The sequence below is a fragment of the Quercus lobata genome, chromosome 5 (assembly GCF_001633185.2).
Source record: "Quercus lobata isolate SW786 chromosome 5, ValleyOak3.0 Primary Assembly, whole genome shotgun sequence".
NCBI lineage: Eukaryota > Viridiplantae > Streptophyta > Magnoliopsida > Fagales > Fagaceae > Quercus > Quercus lobata.
The window spans coordinates 47,479,183-47,491,325 of record NC_044908.1 but is presented as its reverse complement, the minus strand read 5'-3'; the positions used below and the strand labels follow the sequence as shown (position 1 = coordinate 47,491,325).

Genomic DNA, 12,143 nt, shown 5'->3' with positions numbered 1-12,143 from the left:
GAACCAATATACCTTCGTGTATGATGTTCCCTCATGTTGTGGGAAACTTTGATATGAAATCGGCTGTGATTAAATTACTCCCTAAGTTTCATGGGCTTGATTATCAAAGCATGTATTTGCACCTTAAGGAATTTGATGAGGTATGTGCTACATTGCAATATAACAATATTATTGAAGGGGAGATTAAACCCCTATACACACAAAGTAACTTTTAAAGTTCTTGAATGTTTGTGGGTTTTGGGAATCATTGGAGAGCAATCCCAAATCTTCAAGAGGCCTTAGAGTGATCAAGGAGACTTGACCATGCGATTGGCAGCTCAACTTGCAGATTTGGTAACTAGAGAATAGAAAGAATTTGAGTAACTAGTTGGTAGTAGGAGGCTGGAGGGCTTGAGTTTGTTGTTACTTCATTGCTTTGAAGGCTTTGTATATAAGATATACTGTAATTATTTTCTCTAGTGGTTAATTTGGTGTAGTGATGCCCCAAAGAGGTTTTCCCACCCAGTTATCGGGTTTTTTTTTCTTTGTAAACACCTCAATATGTTGTGGCTATGTTTTGATTGTGTGGGATTGTTTCTATTATGTTGTTTTCAATGCTAATATAAACCCGTTAATTACACTAACAGTGAGATCTAATTTTATAGATTAGCCTAAAATTGACAAAGCCGTAAAGTTTGGGGTCTAAATCATAACCATAGTTAAATTTGGTAGTTCTCATAAGTTTACAATATGAACCAGAAAAACATGAACGAAAAGCGTATTATAAATAAAAGATCATTCGTCTATCAAAAGTTTTGTCTAATGACTCCTTCCGTAGTTTTAGAGATTGAGTTTCATATGGGCATTCTATAACCAGGTTGTAAGGCCCACTTACAGCCCACAATTTGTTCCATATAAAATTTGGGCTGCAATTCTAAGGTTAATGAGATTTGAGACCACTCTGCTCATTAACGTAAGTTGCTAGCCATGACTGCCCTCTCCCCTCTACCCCACCTGTTTGTTAAATTGGCAGATGAGGGAGACGTGTCGTCCTAAGGCCACTTCGCATTTTTAACAAAATCATTCTTTTACCAAGGAAAAATTCCTGTTAAACCATATTTTAATTTTTAACAAAAAGCAGCTAACTTTGAAAGTTAGAATAATTGAGTTATATTGTTTAAATTAGACTAAACCTGCATTGCTAATTTTATCAGAAAAATTGCTCCTAGTGATATATTCATTGGTGAAATTGCACCATCCCACTCTAACTCTGAACGAACCTTAATAAGGTTGTCACCTTGTTGCACACTATCAACTGCTTTGATATTACTTGTTAGGGAAATAGAATTTTCAGGGTACGTATTATAATTGAAGCCTCAATACAACATGCATGAACACCACTTAATCTAAAAATTTAAACTTAAGGGTATGGAAAAAATTACGTTATATTAATTCCTCAAGTTTTTATTTTTTATTTTTACTACATGTGAGACTTTTACTCAGCAGGCGAAACATCAACTGCACTAAGTTACTAGCATAAATAGAAATAAATAATTATATAGAGGAAAAAAAATAATTGCGCAAACGCCATCAGGAACGGATGTCATAAGTTGAAATTCAAAATATATATATATTGTAGGCACTCCAAAAGTGGAAAACCTTGGCAGTAACTTAGAATTGGTCTTACCCATATTCTTAATAAAACAACAAAAACCAAAAAGGCCAATGTCTTAGAATCCCCTTTCACCAGCTGCTGATTGTCTTAAATAAACCAGGTTTCATACAGTGTCTCAGCCATCACCACAAGATCTGACCCAGGATTTATCTTAGTGATGGGTAAATAGTGTGTTCCCAATCCATAAGAAGTATGACTACATGCACCACAAAACTCTGTAGTCTTGAAAACAATTTTTGTCCATCATTCATTATCTACCAACGCATAATCAGTATAAGATGCAACTAGCAATAAATTAAAAAGATTAAACGTTTTAAAAAATAAAATAAAATAAAAAAGACAGATCTGCTGATGCTCATTAAAAATGCTTATTTAACGTGAGTCTATACATGTATCAGAAAAACAGAAATTATAGTCCGTACCAATTGATGATAAGTTGATAACAAATATAGTTCAATTTTCTCCCAAGTGGTGACATGACCAAATAAACCTTCTCATTAAAAATAAATAAATAAAGGAAAAAGGATGATCAGATCACCTTAAATTCATCGTTGAAGGTTGAGACTATAAGACTGAGAGAAGGTTTGTGCAGCAAGCCAGCAACTCTTGAATAATCATAGTAACAAGAAAATCATATAAAGAAAACAAGGCTAATGAATTACAGTTGAACCACTCAAATAGCCATTTAGGCATTTAAATCTGCTTGAAAGTCTACAGACCAAGAGATGCTGTGAAATGCTGCTATAACAGAGTATCTAAGTTATCAAGAAAGCTGTAATACTGCACCTCCAAAAAAAAAAAAAAAAAAAAAACAAACAAAAGACCACTAATTTCTATATAAAAAAATTCACAGAAAACTGTAGACAGTGAAAAAGATTAGTGGCCATTACAAGTAATAAATATTGCCTGGTGACTATTTGCCTCAGCCCTTATAGCAGTACAGGGAAAAATGACAGTAACCAGTGAACTTAAACAAGAATTGAGCAAACAAATCTCCACTTACCTAAAATATCATGGGAGAAACAATGGTGTTGGAAAACCTCCACGTGAATTGATATGAAGACATATACTTTCTTTGACCATTTCAAAAGAGAACTTCACAAACAAGCCAATGAGCCTAAGGACCTCTGAATCTAAGTTTTCGGTTGCTGAGAAACGTGAGTAATTAATTCCTGTCAAGAAAGGGAAAAAAATTAGCACTTCTTTTTATCCCAGTAGTATGCCTTCTTTTATGGAGAAACCATGACAATGAAGAGTGACACCATTACCTCAGAAAATCTAACATGATCATGATGCAAATGAGAAGTTTTTACAATGGTTTCCCACTTGGTTTTAGTGGAGGATGTCTTAGGATCCTGCTTTTTAGGATTCACTTGATTGCCAAGATTTGAAAGTGAGAACAGATTACTAGAGGAAATGGAAGGCAGCGTACGCCAAAGCCAAGACTCAGAAGGTGATTTTGGTAAAGGAGGGGGAACAGTGGACTGTACAGAACTAGCATCCGCATTTCCTTGATCATCTCCTTTAAGAATCTGATGACTTTCAATATTTAGATTTCCTTCAGTAGTCACTTTTAAGCATTCCAAAGACCTAGATCTTTCAATAAGTCCTTGATCCTGTCCAGAGCCTTCCATCCTGACCTCTTGGCCTTTCAAATTTGATATTTCAGACTCGGAAGATAAATCAGCATCACCAGACCCATCGGGTTCTAATATGCTTCCTTCCATCAAAACATCTAGGCATTTTGAATGTTGGAAAACAAATTCTCCAGTAGTAGTTTCTTCTGGCTGCCTGCTCACTAAAGACGTATACTCACCAGCAGAGTCCAAACATCCCTTGGTATCTGAGGAACTTGAGTTTAAAAATGATTTTTTTGCAATATTTACAGTATCTACATACAATGTCTTCTCAACTGCAGGGCTCATTGAACCTGAAGCTTGTTTATCTTTGTCACTGCCTTCAATATTCAGATTGAATCTGTTCGCTTTACTATTTTGAATTCCTTTGGGAATGATAGGAAACCTGACTCCACGAAAGGGAGACTGAGATGCTTCATTCTGGTAGGGAGATACTCCAGCACCCCATGAACGCCTGTAGGGAGATAACCCACCTGCTGTTGTATGCAGTTCCCCCGAACGAGTAAACCGACGGGATTCACCCGTCTGCTTATTCCCAACTGTTTTTTGCAGTTCCCCTGAACGAGTAAACCGTCGGGATTGACTGGTCTGCTTATTCTCAACGGTATTTTGCAGTTCTCCAGAACGAGTAACCCAACGGGAATGAATGGCAAGCTTATTCTCAACCTTCTGCAGTTCACCTGATCGAAATCCATTGGCTAATTTGGACTTACTAACATTATCCCAAGCATGCTGAAAAGAGACAAGACCACAATCAATGAATCTGAATTGTGTTAGTTATAGCAAGAACACTGAATGTTAAGAGAAAATGGAAATGGAAATGCTCACCTTTTGAGCAGTTTCATTGTGAGATCGAATATAAGCAGTTTTTCCTTGTCTTACAATGTCACCGGTGGAAGACACAGGACCCTGGGTAACTTTCATCCCCGGCAGTGGATTTAAGAGGCACAAAGAATTCTTAAGGCGTAATCGTGTGAATAACCCACAACCTTTAGCTGAAATATTGCCAGAATTGTCATATTCACTGTCTTCATCTTCGCTTTCCTCTTCCTCTTTATTTTGGCCATATACTGTTATCATGTTAGACTTGTTTTGATTACTTAAAGGCTTCCTATCCCCACTAACCACTCTATTAACTTGTCTAGGTTGCTCATGTGTAACACTTGGCTTCCTTGAAGCATATTGAGGTGGCTCTAAAGCCATTGCCCTGGCTGCAGGTAGGAAGCGTCTCATCATAAAGTCTAGAGTTTGTGGATCTGTCGAAAAGTTTCCAGAACGTTTCATTTCCAGACCACCAGACCCGCTCAGACCATTTGAACTACAGTTCATGGAGAATGAATCCGTAGGAGACAGCTTGTCAAATGCATCAGAATAAACATCATCATTTTCGTCCTCCAAATCGGAGCTCCCTTTCTCATTTATTCCCTCATTGCAGAACTCTGATTTGGTCGCTTTGTCCTTTGAAGAATGTGCTTTAATTTGATAACTAAGCCTATTTGTATCTTCATATTCCTTTTCCAAAGGCTTTTTCATACTATCAAAAAACCTTACAGGAGGAAGTTTTGGAGTAACAGATTTCTCCTCAAGAGGCTGAGGGTGAGGCTCAGGTCTATTGCCATCCTTGGCTCTTCCTGGGATCTGCTCCCAATTAAAAGGAACCGCAACAGGTTCTGTCACTTGATCCGTTTCTGATCCGCAAATAGGAAGAGTAAATCGCCTGCTGCGCATAGGACTCTCAATTACTTTCCTATTCCTTCTATCTTCAGAGGCTAATGGTGAAGAAAATCGCCTCACAGACATAAGTGGTGCATTAAAATTCAATTTTCTTTCCCCCATCCTAAATAACAACCAAGTGAATTCTGTGCTGTACAGTCCCTCTTACTTACAGGTCACCAATTGTAAACAATTCATAGACAGTGGCAAGATAATGCGGCCAAAATCATCATAAATCCCTCCAAATGCCAATTTTCAATAAATCCTAAAAATAAGCAAAAAAGGAAAAAAAAAAAAAAAAAATTAACCCATATAGCAAATCACTAATGATAACAAAAATGGAGCACCAAGGCACTTATCATTCTCAGCTTGAGTATGTGACTAGGAATTTAAAGCAGAAAAAATAATTAAAAAACAAACGATACATAAAATTATCTCGGTTTAATGGTAGCCAAAGTGAAAGATTAAGTTTTGAATACTAATTTTCTCATCATTTGATATCTCAGTGAAGAAATAGAAAGAAAGAAAAAAAAAATCCTAATATAACTACTAAGCCAATCGGAAACTGAAGCAAACTAATGGAAATACAGATTTTAAAATATCATTTTATTTATTTATTTATTAACTTGATCTCAGCAATTAAAAAACTAATTCTGCAAACGAAACAATAAATCAGACAACAAAGTCTTGTCAGATAAGCTCAATTTCTAATTTTTAAGATAGTAGATGTTGACAGTTAATTCTTAACAACCAAACAGAAGAAGCATTGATTAGATAACTAACAAGAACTACCATTTCTTATTGTAAAACCACCCAAAAAAGAAGAAGAAAAAATACTACTCAAAAACAACTATAAACACTTGAATTTCTTGATATAATCTTGCCAGCACAAAACCTTAAAATGAGATTTATTTACCTGATGGAAGATTCACTGGAACTGAGTGAAACTTAACAACAGTTTCATACTAAAAAGAAAAATGGGGAACAATTACAATACAAGAAAGTTCCAAAAAAAGTTCAGAATTTACCATCTAAAGAGAAAATGAACAGAGAATTACTCAGACACAATCAAAAAAAGAGATTACCAAAGGAAATAGTAAACATACAGTGAGTGAAAGATGGCTGATCTTTGTAATGATGGCGTGTTGCTTTGGGGGAATGTGTGATAACAAAGAAAGAGACTGCAGAGAGAGAGAGAGAGAGAGAAATATGAGCGTGCTTGCTTTTTACTTTCTTCGTATATGGGTGGCTCTATGCGCTCGGACAGAGACAGTACAGTAACTGAGTAGTTTATAAAGTGACTCGAGGAGAGATAGATAGACTTCCTTCCTTCACGCTTCAATATTCTCTTATCTCTGCTTCTGTCGCGTTTGTACTCACGCGCGTTTTGTTTTTTTTGTTTTTTTTCCTTTTCTTTTAGCTAGTAGTATAATTTTTGACAAATTACCTTTTATACTCTATAGTTTATACTCTATATACTTTTTTTTTTCTTTTTTTTTGGGTAAAATACAGTTATTCTAGTTTTAGGTCCAAGATCATTTTGGCCCCTAAATTTAACTTTGTCTCTAGGCTGTTACTAAATTTTCTTCACTTTCTTATAATGATTAGGAACTAAGTTAATTGGTTTTGAAAAATTTTACACTTAACTAGCATTAACCCAAACCTCAGGAGTGTTAACTATATTTTACTTTCCTTTTTTTTATTTTGCAAAGTTTATACATTATACTTTAGGCATAGTCTTTGCTCCCCCCACCTCCCCTTATATTTGCTAAGTAAGGCATGGTATCATATTGATCCATATAATCTCAACTAGAAATATAAAAAACCTTATAGTTTTCTCGTAAAGCAAGAAAACTCCTAAAGTTTTAAGTATAATATTTAATTTCGTGCAATATATTTTTTATGTAAATTGTTAACCAACTTTTATGTGTATCATAAAATCCTCTACGGCATTATTTATGTGAAAATAAATAATAAAAATATGAACACATGTCATTACATTAGCAATTCACTATTAATTTTCATGAATGTTTTTCAATTTATATATTAAAATAAAAATTCTATACAGGAGTTAAGTGTTACACTCAAAATTTTAAGGATGAGATTTCACAAGAGTTTGTATAATTTTCCTTAATTTTAAAAGTTTCAAATTGAACCGTTTGGTTAAAATGATTCAAATTAAGCCCTAAATTTTATAATTGTTTTCTAACCTTTTATTGAAAACAAAAAAGGAAAGGAGAAAGAGGTTTAAGATTGATGTAAATAAACACATATAATTTCATTAGTTTCAAATAAAATTTAACACCCCCTATCCCTCAAACCCAAAAATTAAAGTTCGATTTGATACTAATGAAAGTATAAGGTTTAATTTGTAACAAGCTTATTAAAATTATAAAGCTTAATTTGAAACCACCATTAAAATATAGGGTATTAAAATTTAATTTACTTACGATAAAAAAAAATGTCATCTACCCTCTTTCAAAAAAAAAATAATAATAATAATAATTTACCCAAATTTCCATACTCCTTGACAATGAAACAGTAAATAAATATAATTATTGTGATGGACTAAATCTATACATGAGACATAGTAAATACAAATGACTTATTTAAAGAATATTATGCTGCTTATTTAATTACATATTGTGAAGAGAATATTATCATTCAAAAAAAAAAAAAAAAAAAAAAAGTCATTAGGAGAGTGCTCTCATGGGGTTGCTGTGATCTATTTTTCTAAAATTAGAGTTTTAAACATGTGAAGCCATGACATACCAACTTATTTGATAGATATTAGATAATTTGGTTGGTTAAAATTATTTCAAACAAAATTCAGATCCATTTATATTATAAATTTTCGATTCAAGCACAATTAAAAAGATTGATAATATCTAAATTTGAGTAGCATATGTACTTTCATCTCAGTAGGTTTGAATTGTGCATTGATGTTTATCATTTATTTATATATTAATAGATGAGCACACCCACACGATTGAGGTGGTTGTCAAAAATAAAATGCACGACACATCCGTGGGAATAAAGATAACACAACATAACACCTCCCAATCCCATTTCTGATATATCTCAAATTTAATGATAGTGAGGTTTGGGTTGGGTGGTCACGGACATACAGTTGGGAAACAGAGTCGGTTGCTAAAGCCAACGGTCGCAGTTTCAACAATTTTGGTGGATTAGTTGAACCGACATTTTTTAATTGACATACATTATTCTGCTCTGTGAATGGGAATGGCTTTGTCCCACGCACCATTAATCAATCATTGCCAATTATGTTGATACCAGACACAGATTATCCTTTCGAGGCAGGTTTTACGTAAAGCAACGTAAATAAGTAAGTAATTTTTACCCAAAAAAAAACGTAAATAAGTAAACGGAGTAAATAATTAATTAATAGGGGTACAGAATATTACACTTTAATTATACACACAAGTATGAGATTTTTTTTTTTTTTTTAATATTACTAAGTATGAGATTTGTTTTATTTTCCTTTTCTATGAAATATGCCGAAAATTTTAATTTGTGAAGCTGAAATGATTTTATGGTAAGAGAATATTACGTGCCATTCATACTATTATTGTAGTTGAACAAGAAATCTTTTATAGATGGCCAGAGCAAAGCGAGGCAGATCAAGGGTGTTACTTCCCGTCCCATCCTTTCTTCAGGTTGGAAAAAATTCGCTCAGGATGCAAATGGAGCAAGTTATAGGTACGGTCATACATAATGAGGAAAAATTATTAGGTATTCCCGAAATCCCATAAATGCGTACTCTCCTCTCACATAAATAGTGGGTCCCACTGTGAATTTAATTAGTAGGACTCACCATTCATGTGAGAGGAGAGAGTATGCATTTATGGTACTTCAGAAGTACATAATAATTTTCCCATAATGAGAATATTTGGACATTAATGATCAGAGAGGAAAGATAAATGGGAGGGGTAGTTGTAGAGATGTCCATGGGGGAAAATTCTTAAGTACTTCTGAATTACGAAAAAATGGTGCTTCCTCTTATCACATTCAGGGTGAATGATCCCAACATGAATTTAATGATGAACCTCATTATGAATATGAGAGAAGGAAATATCATTCTCTATGCTCCGAGAGTATCTAAGAATTACTCATCCACAGGTCAAGTTAGATTGAGTTTGAGGTACACTTGTCACTCAACCTAACAACTTTGAGTGCTAAACTTCTAGACCTACCATTGATCATCAATTCTGTAAAAATTAACTACCATAACTTTGTAATTCCACTAGTTAGATTGGTCAAAGTCGCCTCTAGCATAGCATGTGTCGTTATTGTCATGACACGGTGGAACTCATGAAGATCGATTGAGATCTCGACCAGATCTAGTGGAGATCTCGACAGATTTGCAAAGATTGGGTGGCAAAAGTGAAGGAGGTAGCTCACGACAAGGGGAGGAAGAGGAGAATGGCGGGGTTTTCAGTTAGATTGGTCCAATCGAGTTGCATACAAAGAAACCCACCACTCGACCAACCAATATAGAGTGTTCTTGACACAAACCTGTCGTCGACCACCACATTGCTAGAATTGAGTGGGTTTCATATCAATTGGCTTTGAGTCAAACGGATTCGTTGGGTTTGGATTCAAGTTGGACAACCTTAGGTAGTTGCATTCACTGGTGGAGCCAGAGGGGGGCGAGGGGGGGCACCTGCCCCCCCGACTTCTCCTAAAAATTTTTAGTAATAGTAGTCTAAAGTAGTTATATTCTGACATGGAGGAAAAAAAATTGAAAAAAAGGACTTCTACTTGGTTGAAAGTCACCAAACCATTGCTTTTGTCTTGTCCTACTGCAACTTGCACCTATTTCACTATTTTTTATTTTTTATTTTATATCATTATTTACACCATTTTTAATATGTATTATACTTTTCACAGCATTTTATTCTTGAATGATGCTAGAGATATTACAAATTTTACTACTTATATCTTACAAATTGGCATGTCATCAATCACAAAAAATAATTTCTAACATTTATTCATTATATTTTTTAAGTAACACTAATCACATTCTTACTTCATCAGTTTATAAATTTTTAGTAGCTATGAATTGGTTATTTTTGTTTATTTATTTTAATAATATGAAATATATTCATATTTGCTTACAATTGTTTATTTATTTTGTTATTATTGTTGGTTAATATTTTTTAGATTAATTTCACTTTTAATATCATCTTTTAATTTTGCCCCCTCTAGACTAAAATTTTGCCTCCACCACTGGTTGCATTAGTGCTAAGAAAGAGAGAAAACTAGTATTTTGATAAATAATAAATAAATATGTGAAAATAAATAAATTATAAATAAGATATGTATAAATAAAAAAAAAAAAAAATTATATATATATATATATATGTGTGTGTGTGTGTGTGTGTGTGTGATATATACACATGCACACACACTTATTCGGGGTAGTGCAAGATAAGACAGAACAAGTAAAATCCATCCTTACCCATAAGGTATTTGGGATAGAAAAAACCTATGCGGAGCAAAGGGAGATATGATAAGTCAAGCGTGACAAATAATTTTTGTCATCACTAATTCATATTTAACATTTAAATAAAATAAAATAAAAGAATAGAAGTTGATTGCACACTCAAAGAATAGTCAACTACTTAAGTGCTCGAAAAACTCTAGACGCCTAGAGCTAAGGAAGAAAGAAATCTCCCTTTCATTCTTATTGTTCCTTTGAATCTCAATTAGAGATCTAAAAGGTTGAAAAAAAAATTGTAAGAAGTTTTTTTTTTTTTTTTTTTTTTTTTTTTTTTTTTTTTTTCGTACTAATGGCCAAAGAAAAATAATAGTTTATACAAAAGAAAAAATGTATAATGCAATAGTCAAATTTTGGCCGAATTGCTTTTACAAATAGTTTAATTATTCATAGTCCATTGACCCCATGTGTACATTTCCGGCAGAATTCCATTCAACTAAACTATAATAAGCTATAAACTGCTTTAATTTTTCAATAATCTTCTCAATGCTCCCCATAAATTAAGGAAATCACCATATTTAATTTAGAGGTCGGTCTGATTTATATAAAGCCATTATTATATTTGTCCTTTGGAGATTGCCTCTCGTGATTCTAGGGGTCTGCTATTCTTGTCCATGCCATAAGAGTTAATATTGACAACAAAACAACCAAGTCATCCCCTTCCACATACAAGAGTCAAGATTTGCCTTATAATTAACTAAAAAAACTGTATTACTATTTTATTACATATATGTGGTAAAGCATTTGGATCTAAATCTAAATCTAGCATCTTTCTTATCAATTATCATATACCATTACCAAGATCATATTGTTTTTCTTATTAAAAATAATATCATATTGTTTTTATCTATTACTTAAGTATTTAAGGGAGATCGGAGATACCACCGCACACCCTTGGTGTGATGGTCACTCCACAAGTATAAATGTTTGTGGGGTGTGGGGGGCAAGATCCGGGGTTCAAGTCTCCAGGATGGAGCTTCACACACATATACACTTAAATTAGATTAGAGTAGAAATTCTATCTTGTAAAAAAAAAAAAAAAAAAAAAAAGGGGAGATCGGAGATAAGTATTACTATTTTAATGTTATGGAGGCTTCATTCGAACATCTCATATATATGGGGATGAATTTTTTACCCCCCCCCCCCCCCCCCCCCCCCGAATATATGGACATGGATTGGAACATATTCACTCATTGTTTGATGATATTCCTACTCAATTCTTAATTCGTTATATTAAAGTTTCATTCATGAACCAAGGAGGAATACGAAAACATGTAATTAATCTCCAACGACCTTAATACAAGCAGCTGTTGGTCCAGTGGTCAAATGACTTGTTCATCTCATAATGGACCCTACCAAATTATCATCAATCTTATTATTATCATTTCAACCTATCTATTTTTGGCGGGATTCTTTTTTAAAAACACAACAAAAAATTCATAAGATTTTCAAATTGGTCTATCACCTCATACCTAGGCTATTAAAAAAAAAAAAAAAATTGTAGATTGTAGTGGTCTCATGTGTGAGGTGATAGGCTAATTTGGAAATGTTGTGAAATTCTATTGTGTCCCTCTCTTTATTGTTTCTAGTGTACTTGAATATTATTATTGACTTAAAA

General features: G+C 33.6%; 1 protein-coding gene across 3 annotated transcripts; it reads right to left on the bottom strand.

Moving 5' to 3' along the window:
• Positions 1–2,290: 2,290 nt before the first annotated feature.
• Positions 2,291–6,286, bottom strand: LOC115991707. 3 transcript variants are annotated; one of them, XM_031115564.1, is made up of 5 exons: positions 6,111–6,286; positions 5,921–5,969; positions 4,120–5,269; positions 2,923–4,023; positions 2,291–2,826 (listed from the first exon to the last, which is right to left on the bottom strand). In XM_031115564.1, exons 3-5 carry the CDS (start codon positions 5,125–5,127, stop codon positions 2,788–2,790), a joined length of 2,148 nt encoding a protein of 715 aa, XP_030971424.1. In that variant the 5' UTR covers positions 5,128–5,269; positions 5,921–5,969; positions 6,111–6,286; the 3' UTR covers positions 2,291–2,787. The 3 variants fall into 3 exon arrangements, with proteins under 3 accessions (XP_030971424.1, XP_030971422.1, XP_030971423.1); XM_031115562.1 differs by lacking the exon at positions 5,921–5,969; XM_031115563.1 differs by lacking the exon at positions 6,111–6,286 and having other exon boundaries at positions 5,921–6,091.
• Between the last annotated feature and the right edge of the window lie 5,857 nt (positions 6,287–12,143).